Raw genomic sequence first — 19,174 nt, forward strand, 5'->3', positions numbered from 1 at the left:
CTGCTCTAGATGATAGCAATGATAGGAAAAACCATGTTTCTGAATGACAGATCTAGTGATGAGATGCAGATGGAGAAGAGAAGCGGTCCCAGCACTGAGCCCTGAGGCACTCCAGTAGCTCTAGATGATAGCAGTGATAGGAGAAACCATGTTTCTGAAGGACAGATCTAGTGATGAGATGCAGATGGAGAAGAGAAGTGGTCCCAGCACTGAGCCCTGAGGAACTCCAGTAGCTCTAGATGATAGCAGTGATGGGAGAAACCATGTTTCTGAATGACAGATCTAGTGATGAGATGCAGATGGAGAAGAGAAGCAGTCCCAGCACTGAGCCCTGAGGAACTCCAGTAGCTCTAGATGATGCAGTGATTGAGAAACCATGTTTCTGAATGACAGATCTAGTGATGACATGTAGATGGAAAAGAGAAGCGGTCCCAGCACTGAGCCCTGAGGCACTCCAGTAGCTCTAGATGATAGCAGTGATAGGAGAAACCATGTTTCTGAATGACAGATCTAGTGATGACATGTAGATGGAAAAGAGAAGCGGTCCCAGCACTGAGCCCTGAGGCACTCCAGTAGCTCTAGATGATAGCAGTGATAGGAGAAACCATGTTTCTGAATGACAGATCTAGTGATGACATTTAGATGGAGAAGAGAAGCGGTCCCAGCACTGAGCCCAGAGGCACTCCAAGAGCTAGATGTTGTGACTTAGACACCTCACCTCTCCACCACACCCTGAAGGACCTACTGAGAGGTAAGACTTGAACCATTGGGGTGCGGATCCTGAGATGCCCTTCAACATGAGGGTTGACAGGAGGATCTGGTGGTTAACTGTGTCAAAAACAGCAGGCAGATCCAGAAAGATGAGTACTGAGGATTTGGAAGCTGCTCGAGCAAGGCAGACTCAGTTGAGTGATGCTTCTGAATCCAGACTGGTTGTTGTTCAGAAGGTTGTTTTGTGCAAGAAAGGTAGAGACTCGTGAATGGAAGAAGGGATACCGGTCTGTAATTTTCTAGATGTGCTGGATTTAAAGTAGGTTTCTTCTGCAGTGGGATTACCAGAGTCTGTTTAATTGCTGTGGGAATGGTGCCAGTGTGAAGAGAGGTGTTGATAATGTGAGTGAGTATAGTGGGTATAGGATATGAGAATATGAGTAGGTATAGGGTCAAGCGGACAGGTTGTAGGGTGATTGGAACATGAGACTTCTGCCTCCAAGAGCAGAGAGAAGGAGGGGAGAATGTGTGTGTCAGCTGTTAAGATGTGTGTGTTGATTTGTGGTGTGGAAAACTGGCCGCGGATTTTTTTGATTTACAAAAGCAGTCTGCTAGGACATTAAAAGACAATCATTTCTTTAAGAAATACAACCTCTGTTGTAACTTCTTACTTACATAATCAGTCCACTCATTCCATTTAAGCTTATGGTCCAAAACTATGCCACGGTTTTTATAGTGTGTTACCAATTGTATTTGTTCACCGTGTATTAATGTAGAATTGTTTATATCCTGTCCTCTACAATCAATAACCTTCTCCTTAGTTTTGGAGGCATTTAAGAGGAGACTTTATTTCTCACACCAGTTTAAAAAGCACTCCAAGACCGGTCCATGCTCTTCCTCCCCATCGTGTGGAAGGCTCACTAAAGCAGTATCATCTGCACACTTAATAATACATCTGTTTTTAAAAGAACTAGAACATATAAAATAAATAATAAAGGCGATAAGACACATCCCTAATCCTGCGTTCACACCAGACGTGAATAGAGCGTCAGGAGCGAGTGATTTCAATGGCGGTCGGCCGACTATTTACTTGATAAAGTTTTAAATATGGATACTTTTCTTACACAAACGCGTCGATTCGCTTCAGAAGGCCTTTATTAACACCCCAGAGCCGCGTGGAGCAGTTATATGATAGACAGATGCACTTTTTATGGACCCGTCTGGCACCAATAACCGTTATGAATCAGTGAGTCGATTCAGTGGTTCGGATCGGCAAAGTCACGTGATTTCAGCAGTTTGACACGCGATCCAAATCATGAATCGACTCACTGATTCATAACGCTTCGAATCTACATGAAGAAGTGTTTTGAAATTGGTTATCACCTATATAAGTCTATATAACCGTTATGAATCAGTGAATCGATTCAGTGGTTCGGAGCGCTAAAGTCACGTGATTTCAGCAGTTTGACACGCGATCCGAATCATGAATCGACTCACTGATTCATAACGCTTCGAATCTACATGAAGCAGTGTTTTGAAATTGGTTATCACCTATATAAGTCTATATAACCGTTATGAATCAGGATATTTTTCTTACACAAACGCGTTGATTCGCTTCAGAAGGCCTTTATTAACACCCCAGAGCCGCGTGGAGCAGTTATATGACGGACAGATGCACTTTTTATGGACCCGTCTGGCACCAACAACCATGCCACGCTCAAAATTGCTTAAATCCCCTTTCTTTCCCATTCCGACATTCAGTGTGGAGTTCAGGAGATTGTCTTGACCAGGACCACACCCCTAAATGCATTGAAGCAACTGCCATGTGATTGGTTGATTAGATAATTGCATTAATGAGAAATGGAACAGGTGTTCCTAATAATCCTTTAGGTGAGTGTGTGTGTACGGTCGTACATTTTGATCGGTTCGATGTATTGTTGGCTATTGGCACAGATAAACCCATGAGACGCACAACTGTTTTTGAGCTCCGTGTAAAGATCCCTGCCTGCATTTGCTTTGCATTGCAGCACAGGATCCACACACACACACACACACGCTGAGTTCATCTGTGCCCCTGAAAACAATACCGACATTGATGACGGAGGTGTTGCACAACAGTGAATGAACACGGACTCCGACATTCCAGTCAGGAGACGTTCTCCAGACCTCAGGGAAAGAGAGAATATGCTCCCCTAATGTTTCACATGTTGATCAAGTTTTACTGCTGTAGCTGAAACAAGCGTCCATAGATGGAAACCGGCCGAGGTTTGAGCTCAGAGGGCCAGTTGTTCAAAACTTTTATGTCCTATTTCAAAATTCATTGCATATAGGATTTATATTAATGGGTTAGTTCACCCAAAAATGAAAATAATGTCATTTATTCCTCATGCCTCCGTAAGTTCTCCGTTCATCTTCAGACACAAATGAAGATATTTGTGTTAAATCTGAAGCCTCAGTGAGGCAAAGCAAAGCAATTCACACTCTCAAGATCCATTAATGCACTAAACACATATTTAAATCGGTCCGTGTGAGTCCAGTGGTTTAATATTAATATCATAAAGCCACGAGAATATTTTTGGTGCACCAAAAAGACGAAATAACGACTTATATAGTGATAATCGATTTCAAAACACTGCTTCATGAAGCTTCGGAGCGGAAACGAATCAGTGAGTCGATTCAGTGGTTCGGAGCGCCAAAATCAGCAGTTTGACACACGATCCGAATCATGAATTGACTCACTGATTCATAACGCTTCGAATCTTCATGAAGCAGTGTTTTGAAATTGGTTATCACCTATATAAGTCTATATAACCGTTATGAATCAGTGAGTCGATTCAGTGGTTCGGAGCGCTAAAGTCACGTGATTTCAGCAGTTTGACACGCGATCTGAATCATGAATCGACTCACTGATTCATAACGCTTCGAATCTACATGAAGCAGTGTTTTGAAATTGGTCATCACCTATATAAGTCTATATAACCGTTATTAATCAGTGAGTCGATTCAGTGGTTCGGAGCGCTAAAGTCAGCAGTTTGACACACGATCCGAATCATGAATCGACTCACTGATTCATAACGCTTCGAATCTTCATGAAGCAGTGTTTTGAAATTGGTCATCACCTATATAAGTCTATATAACCGTTATTAATCAGTGAGTCGATTCAGTGGTTCGGAGCGCCAAAGTCGCGTGATTTCAGCAGTTTGACACGCAATCCGAATCATGAATCGACTCACTGATTCATAACGCTTCGAATCTACATGAAGCAGTGTTTTGAAATTGGTCATCACCTATATAAGTCTATATAACCGTTATGAATCAGTGAGTCGATTCAGTGGTTCGGTGCGCCAAAGTCACGTGATTTCAGCAGTTTGACACGCGATCTGAATCATGAATCGACTCACTGATTCATAACGCTTCGAATCTACATGAAGCAGTGTTTTGAAATTGGTCATCACCTATATAAGTCTATATAACCGTTATGAATCAGTGAGTTGATTCAGTGGTTCGGAGCGCCAAAGTCACGTGATTTCAGCAGTTTGACACGCGATCCGAATCATGAATCGACTCACTGATTCATAACGCTTCGAATCTTCATGAAGCAGTGTTTTGAAATTGGTTATCACCTATATAAGTCTATATAACCGTTATTAATCAGTGAGTTGATTCAGTGGTTCGGTGCGCCAAAGTCACGTGATTTCAGCAGTTTGACACGCGATCTGAATCATGAATCGACTCACTGATTCATAACGCTTCGAATCTACATGAAGCAGTGTTTTGAAATTGGTCATCACCTATATAAGTCTATATAACCGTTATGAATCAGTGAGTCGATTCAGTGGTTCGGATCGCCAAAGTCACGTGATTTCAGTAGTTTGACACGCTATCCGAATCATGAATCGACTCACTGATTCATAACGCTTCGAATCTACATGAAGCAGTGTTTTGAAATTGGTTATCACCTATATAAGTCTATATAACCGTTATGAATCAGTGAGTCGATTCAGTGGTTCGGAGCGCCGATTCATTTAAGAAAAAAATATTATTTTTATATATAAAACATTTATATTTATATATTATAGATTATATAAATGTATATACAGTATATACATGCAAATATTTATTAAATATATACATGAATGTGTGTGTATTTATATATAAATAATAATTAAGTACACACACATATATTATGTAAACACAAACTTTTATTTTGGATGCGATTAATCTTTTGACAGCCCTACTTTAAATGGAATATAATGTTTTTTTTTTAAATTTACAGCAGTTTGGGGATTATTTTATATGGCGAAATCTCTTTTTACTTTGACTGTAGGCCACCGAGAGTCTAGCCGAATGTCACTAAATTATTACTTTAACAATTAGCCTAACTAATCAAGAGCAAAATTTAATGTGTTTGTGTATTATATGATACAAATATTGTTTTTTTTGACCAGTTTTCTTCCTGGAATCCTTCTTGAAATCCTTGGGATCAGGCGATCCTGTTTTTTATCCAAATCCTACTGACAAGAACAACACAAACTGAAGGTTTGCTCCAGATTAAAACCAGGATTGGATTCCGTGATCTAATCTGATTTCAGATTCCTTCTTTCCCTTTTGAACAACCCATTTTCAAGATATAATCCAATCCGATAAGCAAAATCCGATCCGCTGACGTTTGAATAACTGGCCCAGAGGAATCCAGACGTCTGAAGTCATGCTGGAGAAGATGATCAACAGCTTCTCTTCATAAAGCTGTCATTAAAGCAGAATACTGAGACATTCTCACATTCACTGTTGGGCTGACGGTATATCAATTTCAGTATCAATTCATAGCCTACTGTACATGTAAGGAAATAAGGAAATGTACATTTAAAGACATTTAAAGAAATCTAGTGTTTCATCATATCTAAATATTTATTAAAATGCAAAACTGCAATACTTTTTTAAACAACTAGATTAAATACATGTATGTTGATTAAAGAGCCATAAAGGCACCAGTGGGTAATGGCATTACAAATGGAAATTATTATTTTTCGAGCCACAAAATGACTCTAATTTGCCTCTTTGAATAATAATTCTCTAATTTAACCTTATTACTATACTAATTGTAATATAAATAATACAAATATTAGAAGAAAAATATTTTAAGTGGTCATTAATTGACAATAATTATTGCACAAATAGTATTTAGTACCAAAAGATCTCCTCAAAATATTCAATAAATATTATTGAACTAAAATATAGAACATTTATTTAATTGAAAAATAGTTAAGGTGTATGGTCACATTTGACCACCAATGAGTGTGAAGAAGAGCAATTAGTATGGAATACCTGAGGGCTAAATACAAGAAAACATTAACATTATGTTGACATTGTTGCATCTCCATTACTCTCCATTATAAAACGATCCTGTATGGTTGATGTAATAATCAATGCACACTATGCTGTACTGTTTACCAAAACTTGCTGCAAACACCTGTAAAGTGGAGCTGTTGTGTATCAGCCATTCAAATGTACTGACACAGCGTTAGAAGTATTAGAGCTCCGTGAAACTCGTGACTGCGCGCGCCATCGGGAGATGAGAGAGCATGTCGCAACTCCGTTTTTCAACGCCTCTGGCTTTAACTGTTATACCATATTAGCGTCAAAACGCTATTTATTGTTTGAATTTCGCATTAAAACTTAAAAAATGTAAAAGCTTAGACATTGTTTAATATCAAAAGCAGGTTTGGCAATTTGGCGTGAGATGAAGTTGGGTAGCGTGAGAGCGTGAGACTGAGCCTGAAAGCGTGAGAGTTGGCAACCCTGGCAGTGCTGCGTGTCCCTGTATGTGTAATAAGCAGAGTGTGTGTTTGTGTGTGTGTGCTGCTGCGTGTCCCTGTGTGTGTAATCATCAGAGTGTGTGTGTGCTCCTCCTAAAGGCTCATATCACTAACACACTCCTTCACATAAAACTCAGGCTTTCATAGGAAGTCGGGGGAGGTTTTGTCGGGGGAGGTTTTGTCGGGGGAGGTTTTGCAAGGAAGTACAGAAACACAAAATAAACTTATGCTTATGATATATTTTGTAGTGATGTGTCTTAAAGGGGGGGGGGGGGGAACACTCAGTTTCAGTCAGTCTCATGTCAATCTTGAGTACCTATAGAGTAGCACTGCATCCTGCATATCTCCGAAAAGTCTTTATTTTTATTATAATTATAAAAGAAAGATGCGCTGTTCCGAGTCTTTCCGGAAAAAGCCGTGCGGCTGGGGGCGTATCGTGTGGGCGGAGCTAAAGAATGTCGAGCGCGCGCCGCTGTTACTGTGTTGAGTGCGTCTGAAAGCTGCGTCATCCCTAAAAGCGGAAAAAAACTTTATTCAACATAAAAAATGGCTTTTAATCAGATACAGCCATACATCTATGATCCGGAATCAGACCCAGAGGCTGAAGTTGAACAGGAGCAGCAGCAAAAACGGCTAGAGCAGGACGTCAACTATGTGGTATAAGTTACACTAACTATATAATATGTTTAGCGGCTTGTGTTATTTAGAACACCATGTCAAGCGCGAGTGTTACAATGTGTGTGTGTGTGTGTGTGTGTGTATGTGTGTGTGTGTGTTTACGCGTGGTTTGTGAAGACCGTTTGTGAAGTGTTTACATAGAAAGACATGGAATAGTAGCGCATTTGAATGAAGAAGCGCGCTTATTTAGTTCAACATATTTCCCCACTCTTTGTGTATTGTTGTTTGGAGTGCTTTTACAATACACAAACATACACATATAGTGGCCAGCTAAACAAATGTACACACACTATACATCGCATGCTCCATTGATCAATACGTGGTCATGTTTGGGCTACTTGATGGGCATAGGCAAAAACAGACATTTGAAGCAGTCAAACCTGCGGTTCCAACGTTGGGACCTTTATCGTTGGGACCGCTCCATCCTTCAGTATTAGGCGATCTGAAAATCCGGCGTCGAACTGGGCCTTGTTTATAAAACAATCGGCACCGAAATGCAGGGAACAGACATAAATATTTGCGCAACTCAGTTGTTGATCCGGAAAAGCAAATTCCATCTGTACGAGCCAGCGCTCTGATGGGCGTAGCCTATTGCTTTCACGCGCTCTCTCTCTCGCGCGCGCGCTCTTCCGGTAGAATTGTCCGTACGGCCCATACAAGGAAATTCCGCCCTGTTGACGTCAAGCGGACCCATGATCGAAAAAAACTTTCCGAAACTTATGACTAACAGGAAGTACTAATTTTGGCAAAGAAATACTCCCATCAAACGTCCACCTTAGCTTTTGAAACGGTGCCCATGTTTAGCATGGGAATCCAAGTCTTTAACAGTGCAAAAAGATCAGTATGCATGAAACAGCATTTCACCCCCCCTTTAATGCCGTCTCTCTCTCTCTCTCTCTCCCTCTCTCTCTCTCTCCCTCTCTCTCTTTCTCCCTCTCTCTCTCTCTCTCTCTCTCTCTCTCTCTCCCTCCCTCTCTCTCTCTCTCTCTCTGTCTCTCTCTCTCTCTCCCTCCCTCTCTCTCTCTCTCTCTCAGAGAAGAACAACAGATGAATGTTATTTCATGGAACGCCTGGAGTCGAACAACTACAACACATACAGATCCCGCAAATACCCGGACTGGTTCGTGGCTCTGAAGAGAACGGGCCAGTATAAGTCCGGCTCCAGTACCAGCCCGGGCCAGAAGGCCATCCTGTTCCTGCCCATGTCAGCCAAGTGCTGATCCAGAGAAGCTGACCCCAGACCAGCCTGAGAAGCTCACCTGGAAAACACTGCGGGAAACTGCTTCCCTTCAGCTCTTACACCAGGAACCGTTTCCACACAGACGGACTTGGGTTTGTTTCTCACCCTGGAGATATCAGATGCCATCCCAGATCCAACTTTCCAAAATGCATCATCGCTGGTTGGAAGAGTTCACTATATCTGTATCAGTGACTGCGTCTTATTGACAGGAATGTTAGTACGGCCACAAAATGTGAGTTTATTTAATGCTGCTTCTCTTCATGCAAACGATATTTCTATACTGTATTTTAGAGGAACTGCACTGCTTTTCTTACTTAGTATTTGTGTCTTGTTTTCAGTCCGAATATCGAGAAAATCTTACATTAAGAAGCATTTACTAGACAAGCAAAAGTTTTTGTCTTGTTTTGGGGGGAAAATAACTCAAAATTAATAAAGTTTTTGCTTAAAATAAGATAAATAATCAGCCAATGGGGTAAGAAAAATAATGTTAATTCAAACAGAAAACAAGATTATTTTTCTTACCCCATTGGCTGATTATTTTGCTTATTTTACGCAAAATCTCCCTTAATTTTGAGTTATTTTCCCCCAAAACAAGACAAAAACTTTTGCTTGTCTAGTAAATGCTTCTTAATGTAAGATTTTCTAGATATTCGGACTGAAAACAAGACACTAAGTAAGAAAAGCATTTTTTGCAGTGTGTTGATGCTTTGATGAAGGGATTCATAAGTACACAGTGAATGTTTGTCATTTCAACTTTATTCTCTTAATCATATATATATATCGAAAAAGTCAGTTTAGTAATACTGTGCGAGTACAGTAACGGTGTTTTGAGGTAATAGTAGGCTTCGTTTTCATCATTCAAACCATTTTAATGACCTACACATGTCTAAAGTCAGGCTCACACTGTAGGAGTTTGAGAATAGAGATGGAGCGTGTTTAGGCCACGCCCACACCTCTCCATTGACTTTGTATTGCGTGAAGCGCCTGCTTGTCATTTCGGACTTATAACAAAAAAACAGAACAATGTCTAAAAGCGGATATGTGACAAAGTGTACAGCAAACAAGCGGAAAAACCCAGACGTTTTTATAAGCCGTTGACCCAAAAAAACGCTTAACTGTGACGCCTGACGCTTTTTTTCGTATCATATATTTTAGTAATTATCATAAATTGGGTGTCGTTTGAAAGCTTACAAACTCAAAATTCATCCTGTGAAAACTGTTTTGAAATTGGACGTTGTGTTACCATGGAAATGGTACTTTAAATTCTTCTAGCGGGCTCCTCCCCCTAGTGGGCGGCGTCATGTTTCATATCACAACATTTATTTTAACAACTTTATAATCAAAATCTAATTCTAATCTTGACAAAACGCATATCGTCGGACAGGTCTGAGTCTCAAGGTTCCATATTTTTTAATGGAAGTGATATTTGGACTTAAATTTACAGGAAAATGCATTAAAAAAAAAACAATCAATGGAATTTCAATGACACCCGGTGGCTATTTGTGGTACAGCGCCTAAACAAAATCTCATGGGGACTTTAATTTTTCTTTAATTTTAACTTCAAATTTGGGACACAACTTTGTTAGACACATGGCTTTGATTTTATAGTAACTTTAGAGTAAAACATTTTTTGTAAAATATATATTTTACATAAAATACAAATATTTATTACAGTATTTTTCATTTAATTTAAACTTCCATAACTTTCTCATTCTTTCATATTTTGAATTGCTTTCACTTCAGCAATAATCTGCAGAGTGTCTTCTTCAAAACAACCAAACTTAGGTCTGCATTCTTGAATTACAGCCCTTTAAGTTTGGATAGTGCATTTTCATGTGTATTCTCAGACAGTTAAAGGGTTAAGGAGACAAAAGTGGATAAAGGCAATAAGATGTGAAGCTTCAGCTGAAGAATGGGGACGTTTTGGGATCTTGACACTCAGTGTGTCTCAGTGTGTGTGTGTGTGCAGTAAACATTTTGTCACTGTTAAGTCAAATATCCAAATGTCAGGTTTATATGTTATATTTCCTGTCTCTGATGACGTTCCTCTCCAGTGTGTGTAGTTCTCAATGTAATATTTTGTCCTTAAAACGCTCGTTTTTTGGGTCAACAACTTATAAAAACGTCTGGGTTTTTGGTTGTGGGTTTTGTTTAGTTTGTTTGCTGTACACTTTGTCACACATCAGCTTTTAGACATTGTTCTGTTTTTTGTTATAAGTCTGAAATGACAATGAGGCGCTTCACGCAATACAAAGTCAATGGAGAGCGTTGGGATTTTTATTAATTTTGGTGGCGTTTTTTCTCAAAGTCACTAAATAAGTCACGGATTGTCGATGTAAAACACCAGAAGTCTTCTAATATGGGTTAGTTTTTAACGGCGTACAGTTTGACAGCCGAGATCCTACAGTGTGAACACGGCTTATGATATGCATTTTGAAGATAGTCTTTGTGAGATTCACTCTCTTGTGCAAACTATCCATTTTTAGAAACTTTAGAAAACGATATGGAATCTTAAAGGGTTTCATCAGGCACTTCATATGCAGAATATTTTCCATCATGGGATCATTTATGGATTTCGTTTTAAGGCAAGACACCCCAGGTGAATAGAGTAAAACAATAACTCATAGATATCACCATACTTCCCCAGGTGATCGCTTACATTAACATTTTTTGTATTACGAGTTTTCTGAAATGTTACGTTTAAATATGCATCCATTTCTAGAACAAAAATCTGAACATTGAATTAATTCTTGTTCCTTTTTTTTGTTGTTGACATATTAAAGTCAAAGGTTTCTACAGAGGGGAGATTGGATATCTCTTTTTATCACTCCAAAAATCAGAAAATACTGTAAACAGCTGAAAAATGGTAAATTTTTTAGGAATAAAATGTATAAAAGCAGGCCAATTATATACATGTATATGTACAAACCCCTCTGTAAAACCCTTTAGAATATAGATATGGATAAAACTGTAACGTTTGGTGTATGTAATTGGTACAGAAGTGGAGATTTCTGGCTCAGTGCAGAAGAAAAAGCTCATTTTTGAGAAAACGGCCTTTAAAGATGTGTATTGTAATTGAAATCTACGAGAGTGCTACGAAAGACACTCTCAAAAGTATAATTTTGGATGTTTCCTTCCCTCTAATCTGAAAAAATTGACAGATGGATGAAAAATAAAAGCCTGTAGTGTCTTGCCTTAAGTCATTTTGTTTTAATTTCTAATTTAAATGAAATTGTATGACTCAAATAGCATGCAATCATACTTTATCCCTATAAAAAACACGAAAGTGTCATGCAATCATGAAATAATTTCTCCTGGTTCTTTAAAAAGTTTGTTTCTGATGGTGCGTTCACACCAGTCGCTAATTAAGCCAATAAATCACGCTATTCGCACGTAGTTGGACGCTATTCACATTTTGAGTTTAAACTACGGCGAATAAGGTCAATGTGCCGCTTTAGCTAGCTTGTAGTCTCAATAGGGTGAATTCAGGGCGATTGGGACACTTTTTCCAAGTCATCTCAAAGGCAGAAAGTGTCCCTGAACTCACTCAATGTAGAGCTCAAACTGAGTAAAGAGCGCTTTCTACAACTTGTCTGACCTCCTCACTCACTTTCTTCCAAGCAAGATCCTTTTTATTCCTGTTTCTATAAAGTATGAAGATGTACACTGCAAAAAAATGCTTTTCTTACTTAGTATTTTTGTCTTGTTTTCAGTCCAAATATCTAAAAAATCTTACATTAAGAAGCATTTACTAGACAAGCAAAAGTTTTTGTCTTGTTTTGGGGGAAAATAAATCTCAAAATGAAGGGAGTTTTTGCTAAAAATAAGCAAAATAATCTTGTTTTCTGTTTGAATTAAGATTATTCTGGCAGATTATTTTGCTTATTTTAAGCAAAAACTCCCTTCATTTTGAGTTATTTACAATACAAGCAAAAGTTTTTGTCTTGTTTTGGGGGAAAATAACCCAAAATTAAGGGAGTTTTTGCTAAAAATAAGCAAAATAATCTTGTTTTCTGTTTGAATTAAGATTATTTTGGCAGATTATTTTGCTTATTTCAAGCAAAAACTAAATTTTGAGTTATTTACAATACAAGCAAAAGTTTGTGTCTTGTTTTGGGGGAAAATAACTCAACATGAAGGGAGTTTTTGCTTAAAATAAGCAAAATAATCTTAATTTAAACAGAAAACAAGATTATTTTGCTTATTTTAAGATTATTTTGGCAGAATATTCTGCTTATTTTACGCAAAAACTGCCTCATTTTGAGTTATTTACAATACAAGCAAAAGTTTTTGTCTTGTTTTGTGGGAAAATGACTCAAAATGAAGTGAGTTTTTGCTTAAAATAAGCAAAATAATCTTGTTTTCTGTTTGAATTAAGATTATTTTGCTTATTTTAAGCAAAAACTCACTTCATTTTGAGTAATTTTCCCCCAAAACAAGACAAAAACTTTTGCTTGTCTAGTAAATGATTTTTTAGATATTTGGACTGAAAACAAGACAAAAATACTAAGTAAGAAAAGTATTTTCTGCAGTGCAGCTCCGGGTATCCACATGTGATTTTGTCCTCATTGTTGTCAGCTCCTGATTGGTTAACCCGGCGCGAATATCCGCCAAAATTCAGATTTTTCAACTCAGTTTGCGTCTTTCGCTTGACTTGACGCGAATCGCTTCATTCGCGTCTGGTGTGAACGCACAATAAGACTGCACGACGTCTGACTGTAAAGGTGTTTTTGTTTTAATTGGCCTCTTTAATGAAGAGTGTAGTGTTGCTCTATATTGTCTCCGGCAGCCGCCTGTGGTAAAGCTGATAGAATAAGCCGGAATAAACCGCCGGCAGCTGCTCCATTGTGAGGTCAATGTTGTGGAAACCCTTCTCCAGTCCGTACTCTAGAAGTCTGGCGACGCGGCTCGTGATTGGCGTCGTCTCGCTGGTCTTGGCGAGCTCGGTCAGATCGATCCATTCGCAGCGCACACACTCTTGCGTGCAGAAATCGATGTCGTATGAAAGCGGGCTGAGTCTGCAGATCAGGTACAGGTCGGACATCCCGAAAGCTCCCGGGTGCTCGTGCTGCTGACGGATACTGAGGAGAGATCGGAATTCAGATCGGATTCCAGTTTCCTCCAAAACCTCCCGGACGGCCGTCTCGCCTGAAATAAAGCGTCCCGTTAGAACTGAGAAAATTATGAGGATATTCCTCAGAGTTTCTGTCCTGGTTTCCAGCACAAATATCTAAAGATTCTTAAAGGATTAGTTCACTTTTAAATAAACTTTTGCTGATTATTTACTCACCCCCATGTTGTCCAAGATGTCCAGGTTTTGGATGAAAACAGTCCAGGGTTTTTCTTTATATAATGGACTTCAATGGGCCCCAAACGGTTCAAATGACAGTTTCAGTGCAGCTTCAAAGGGCTTTAAACGACACCAGATGAAAAAATACGAGCGTGGTCATAGATATAGATATAGATCGTAGATGCCTCATTAGCGACTGCACGGATCAGTAGAATGAGGCATCTACGATCTATATATCTATGACCACGCTCGTATTTTGACCTCACTAAGCGGAAGTTATGGCTGAGCTCAGAGATGATCACGCTCGTCTGATAAGAGGTAAAATAATATCATAAATACTGCTGGGTTTCTCTCAGAAACTGATGGTTTGTCTAGATCAGACCCTTATTCATCATCTGGTGTCGTTTAAAGCCCTTTGAAGCTGCACTGAAACTGTCATTTGAACCGTTTGGGGCTCATTGAAGTCCATTATATGAAGAAAAACCCTGGACTGTTTTCATCCAAAACCTGGACATCTTGGACGACATGGAGGTGAGTAAATAATCAGCAAAAGTTTATTTAAAAGTCAACTAATCCTTTAACTCAAGACTCATTTACTGGAGAAGAACAACGACTGAAGATATTAAGACTTGATTCATGAAGTGAGTTTGTGCTTTAAACAAGAACAAATATCTGTCAATGGAGTCAGAAAAATAATATTTTTCACATTTAAATGAACTTTATTTTTCGGACTCCATTGGCAGATATTTGTGGGGTTGGGTATCGTTCGAATTTTAATGATTTCGATTCTGCTTATCGATTCCTAATTTCTATTCCAATACACTGCAAAAAATGTTTTTCTTACTTAGTATTTTTGTCTTGTTTTCAGTCCAAATATCTAAAAAATCTTACATTAAGAAGCATTTACTAGACAAGCAAAATTTTTAGTCTTGCTTTGGGGGAAAACAACTCAAAATTAAGCTAAATAATCTGCCAATGGGGTAAGAAAAATAATCTTAATTCAAACAGAAAACAAGATTATTTTTCTTACCCCATTGGCAGATTATTTTGCTTATTTTAAGCAAAAACTTCCTTAATTTTCTCCCTTAAAACTTTTGCTTGTCTAGTAAATGCTTCTTAATGTAAGATTTTTTAGATATTTGGACTGAAAACAAGACACAAATACTAAGTAAGAAAAGCATTTTCTGCAGTGTAGGCTGAAAAACACATTTATTATTAGGCTATTATTGCAAAACTTTTCATTGTCTGAATACCATGAACAAAAGTAAACAGGCTAACAACTTTTGCCTATGGTTTAAAAATACCATCGCAAAAAAAAAAGCCTAATATAAATTTCAAGCATTATTAAAGACACGTAAACACTCAATTAAAAAAAACAAATAAACAAATTAACAATTGGAAAAATAAATACAATTGAACAATGATTGAAATAAACATGTTCAGGTAGGTACAGAAACTGTAATCAAATGTAAAATAACACTGCACTTTATTGATAAAATATAGGCTATATATTAGTTAAAAGTTATTCTGTCTATAACAGAAAGTGAATTTTCTCATCTTTTGTTGTTTGATTAACGTTATCATAGAAACGGCATCAAGAAAATCTGCCGTCAACGACATAATCGACTTGTTTTTGGACATTTTTGTGTGTGTTTGTCCATTCGCGTGTGTAAAAAGACGAAGAAGAGAACTCAGTTCAATATCGCACACTATTCATTCACCACGAGAAGCCGTTCTGTGCTCACGTGTGTGTGTGTGTGTAAAAATCACAATGAAAAGCGCACACAGTAACCGATAAGCGGAATCGAAATGCGTGTTTCTTGTCAAATCACCGGTTCTGGACATTTTGGAACCGGTTCTCCATCACTAGATATTTGTTCTTGTTTTAAGCAGAAACTCACTTCATTTTGATGATTTTTTCATGAATCAAGTCTGAATATCTTCAGTTGTTGTTCTTCTCCAGTAAATGAGTCTTGATTTAAGAATGTTTAGATGTTATTATAATAGAAACTCTGAGGAATTTTTACAGTGTAAACATTGTAGGTTGTAGGAAAGCCGTTACTTGTTTTGTTACACTGAAGAAAAAATTGGTGTAGAAACAAATTTCACTCAGAAATCGCTAGAAAATTCTGCAAGCAACACATCAAATGTTGAAGTATAAAGACTGAAACTGTATTTTCATGTAAAATATACTCCAATAATATTTGTTTATTCACAACTTATTGAATATTTTTAACAGTAGTAATATAAGTAGCATCTGAGCTGCTGGTAAATACTGTTTTTTTTCTTTTTTTCTACATTTCACTTTAAATACTTTAGGGTTTCCGAAAGTTTCCAAAAAATCCAGGAAAGGTACCAAAAACCCTGGAAAGTTTCTGGAAACTTTGCAACCCCACTTCCACACGATCAGTTTGACTGTAATAACGTGTTTACTGTACTCTTATATCATGAGCTTTAGAGAAATACACAGTAGGATGAAAGTCCTGAATGAAATGATCCGTTCTGTTCTGCATGTACACTTGTGAACACAATGCAACTTTGTTTATACAAAACATTTATTTTTCAGAGAGAGCATTGTGATTTATGTAATCGATAAATAATCTAGCTGTTACTGTTTATATATAAATCAATTGTCAACAGTTTTAAGTGTAGTAAAGAAGGGTATTTTTGTAACTGAATGTCTTGAGGTTGATGATCTTATAAATGCACTTTTGGAGCAGGTGAAGATTCCTTTACTGAACTGTTGTGTGTTACTTTTGATGTGTGTGATTGTGATCGGAACAGCTGAAATTATGATTTTGTACTTAACATCAGTTCTGGATCTGAATCTTACCGATGTTTTCTCCGAGATCTGATAAACCACCAGGAAACTTCCAAGCATTCGTAGTCTGGAAAGGACAGAAAAGTCATGTGCATGTTGTTTACTTAGAAATATATTTTTATGGAAATGTATTCTTTTTATCTTTCTTGCTCCCTAAGTATATTTGTCTCGTTTTCCAGTACAAATATCGAAACATTTTAACCCTCCTGTATCCTTTTACATTCCCGGGTCAGTCATAACTTAATATTTTTCAACTAAAACCTTATTGTATGTAATCAATAACTTCTCATTAATAAGTAAATGCACAAACGTTTTGAAACGTTACATGCTGTTACTTCATTAATAAAAAAAAAGAGAAATTCTTTGAAATGTAAATGTATTTAAGAACTACAGCAAAAACCAGCGTGACGCCAGAACATATATATTTTTATCAATATTTATGATAAACTTTATTTGAATATATCATTTGATGAAATTTATAAGAACATATAATTTACTTCAATGGATTTACTTAAATTTAGACTGTTTTGAGCAGTCATGAGTTACAAGTTTCAAATTAATTTATGACACTTATAAATTCTTAAAAACAAACACAAAAAACCTGCATAATTTCATGTATAAAGCCACAAAACGGTCCTGAACGCAAACGCCATTTAGTTTAAATGGTTATCTCTTACATTTTTGGTTTAAGAACTTCTGAAAAAAAAAAAAAAAAACTTTTTAACACACTTTTAACACACTATGGATGTTTAGATAAAAATGATATACCTCTTTCTGCCCAAAACGGACCTGAATGCAAAGTGGCAAAATTACTTCGTACAAAATTTGTCTTGTGTATTGAAAAATGTACAAAAATGAAGTGATTTTGTGCTTAAAACAAGAACAAATATCTGCCAATGGAGTCAGAAAAATAAACTTGTTTTCCCTTTGAATGACATTTATTTTTCTGACTCCATTGGCAGATATTTGTTCTCTTTTTAAGCACAAACTCACTTCATTTTGATATTTTATTCGGAAAATAATACTTATTATACTAAAGATAATTGTACTGGAAAACAAGAGAAAAATTATTGAGGAAGAAAATACAGCTATTTTATCATTTTTGTTCCACATTCACAGATTATCTAAATATTATTTATATCTATCAATACAGTATCAAATATTTTCATAAAAATGTTGTCTTATAAGTTTTAGATTTGAGTGTGGACTACTGAGGTCCATTACACAGTCTTTCCATATAGAGTTTTAAAATAATCTAGAAAATGCTGCTAGTTATAAATACAACTTTGATTCTTACTTGAGTAGTTTTTGGTAAATTGAAAAGTGAGTTGTGTACAATGTAATGCAACAGCTGTTAAAGCTTTGTGACATGAGAATTTTTCTGAACTATCAATAAAATTCATATTTTTGTGGGCAATGAATTTTGAAATATTTGTGGAATTACTTTTAGCAACTCTGCAAATGCAAGTCAAAATCAGTGTACTGCATTTTTTGCATTTAAAGCATTTAGTTTCCTAAACACTATACATGATTAGTTCATAATAGAAGAAAATAGATTAAAAATAGCAGTAAAAGAACTAAAAATAAAAAGGAAGCGTTGAAGTGATTGATAACCATAATATAAAAAGATGCAAAAAGAACTACAGACACTAAATAAGTTATAGAAAATCTAGTTCCCAGCATGATTAATTAAGTGATGGTCAAGGGTTAATGATGAACACCTGCTGTTAACAAGAATCACTGAAGGGATGAGAAACACAAGAACTATAAATGACTTCAGCCACAGCTTTAGATGAAATCTACTGAAGAGAAAAGAAGACATTGCTCCTGAGTCTTTCAAGTAGAAATAAAGTCTTGTTAGTAATAACTTCTAAGTGAAGCTGCTAATGCTGTCTGTGGAGTTGTTTAATCAGATCTTCTGAGATGTAATGTCTTCTTTTCTCTTCAGTAGATTTCATATAAAGGCTTGTTCACACCGGGACGATTTTCGCGCGTGTTTAACGCCTTGTGACTAAACAAAGGGCGCAAATGTGAGTATGCACACCGACATGCAAAACGCCAGGCGTAAAAGTGTCATTTTTAAATAAACGCCTCGGATTCATTTTTTTTTTTTGACGCGCGCTTTAAAAACTGGCATACCAATGAGATCCGCGCTTTTGTTCACGTGCCTGGAGCTGCTGAAGTGACAGTAAAACACCACTTGGTGGCGCTCAAGCACAAAACGGTCTCCACGAGCACACATTGATACGACGAAGAAGTAGTAAGTAGACAAAGAAGAAGATGAGCTGCTAATGCTGCCTGCCAGTTAGCAAAAAGTGTGTGAATGTCTCTCTTCTTCTTCTGTGTGACAAGCGAGTGTCAGAAGTGTAAAGTGCCGCAGCACCACCTTGTGTACCGGGAGCGCTATCTACTGAATGTGCACGTTCACTCGGCGCATCGCCAGTGAAAATCGCTTGGGTGTGAACACTCAAGACGCGCCGAAAAACGCTGGCGATAAGCGCGCGCGATATTCGTCCCGGTGTGTACAGGCCTTAAAGGGTTAGTTCACCCAAAAATGAAAATTCTGTCATTAATTACTGACCCTCATGTGGTTGGACACCCGTCAGACCTCCGTTCAT

The 19,174-nt window shown here is 37.4% G+C and overlaps 2 protein-coding genes across 2 annotated transcripts in view; one reads left to right on the forward strand and one right to left on the reverse strand.

The window, feature by feature from the left end:
* The window catches only part of fgf2 (fibroblast growth factor 2), a 22,551-nt gene extending 5,296 nt beyond the window's left edge, over positions 1-17,255 (forward strand). Inside the window, exons 3-4 of the mRNA XM_079839012.1 lie at positions 8,240-8,677; positions 16,055-17,255. Coding sequence (XP_079695138.1) covers positions 8,240-8,425 — 186 coding nt within the window. The 3' untranslated portion in view covers positions 8,426-8,677; positions 16,055-17,255. The remainder of the gene's footprint in view (positions 1-8,239; positions 8,678-16,054) is intronic.
* nudt6 (nudix (nucleoside diphosphate linked moiety X)-type motif 6) overlaps positions 9,189-19,174 on the reverse strand; it is a 24,330-nt gene continuing 14,344 nt past the window's right edge. Inside the window, exons 4-5 of the mRNA XM_079839011.1 lie at positions 16,569-16,623; positions 9,189-13,593 (exon numbers count right to left, since the gene is read on the reverse strand). Of these exons, the coding sequence (XP_079695137.1) occupies positions 13,217-13,593; positions 16,569-16,623 (432 nt within the window). The 3' untranslated portion in view covers positions 9,189-13,216. The remainder of the gene's footprint in view (positions 13,594-16,568; positions 16,624-19,174) is intronic.

The sequence above is a fragment of the Gobio gobio genome (assembly GCF_949357685.1).
Source record: "Gobio gobio genome assembly, chromosome: 16".
Lineage (NCBI taxonomy): Eukaryota > Metazoa > Chordata > Actinopteri > Cypriniformes > Gobionidae > Gobio > Gobio gobio.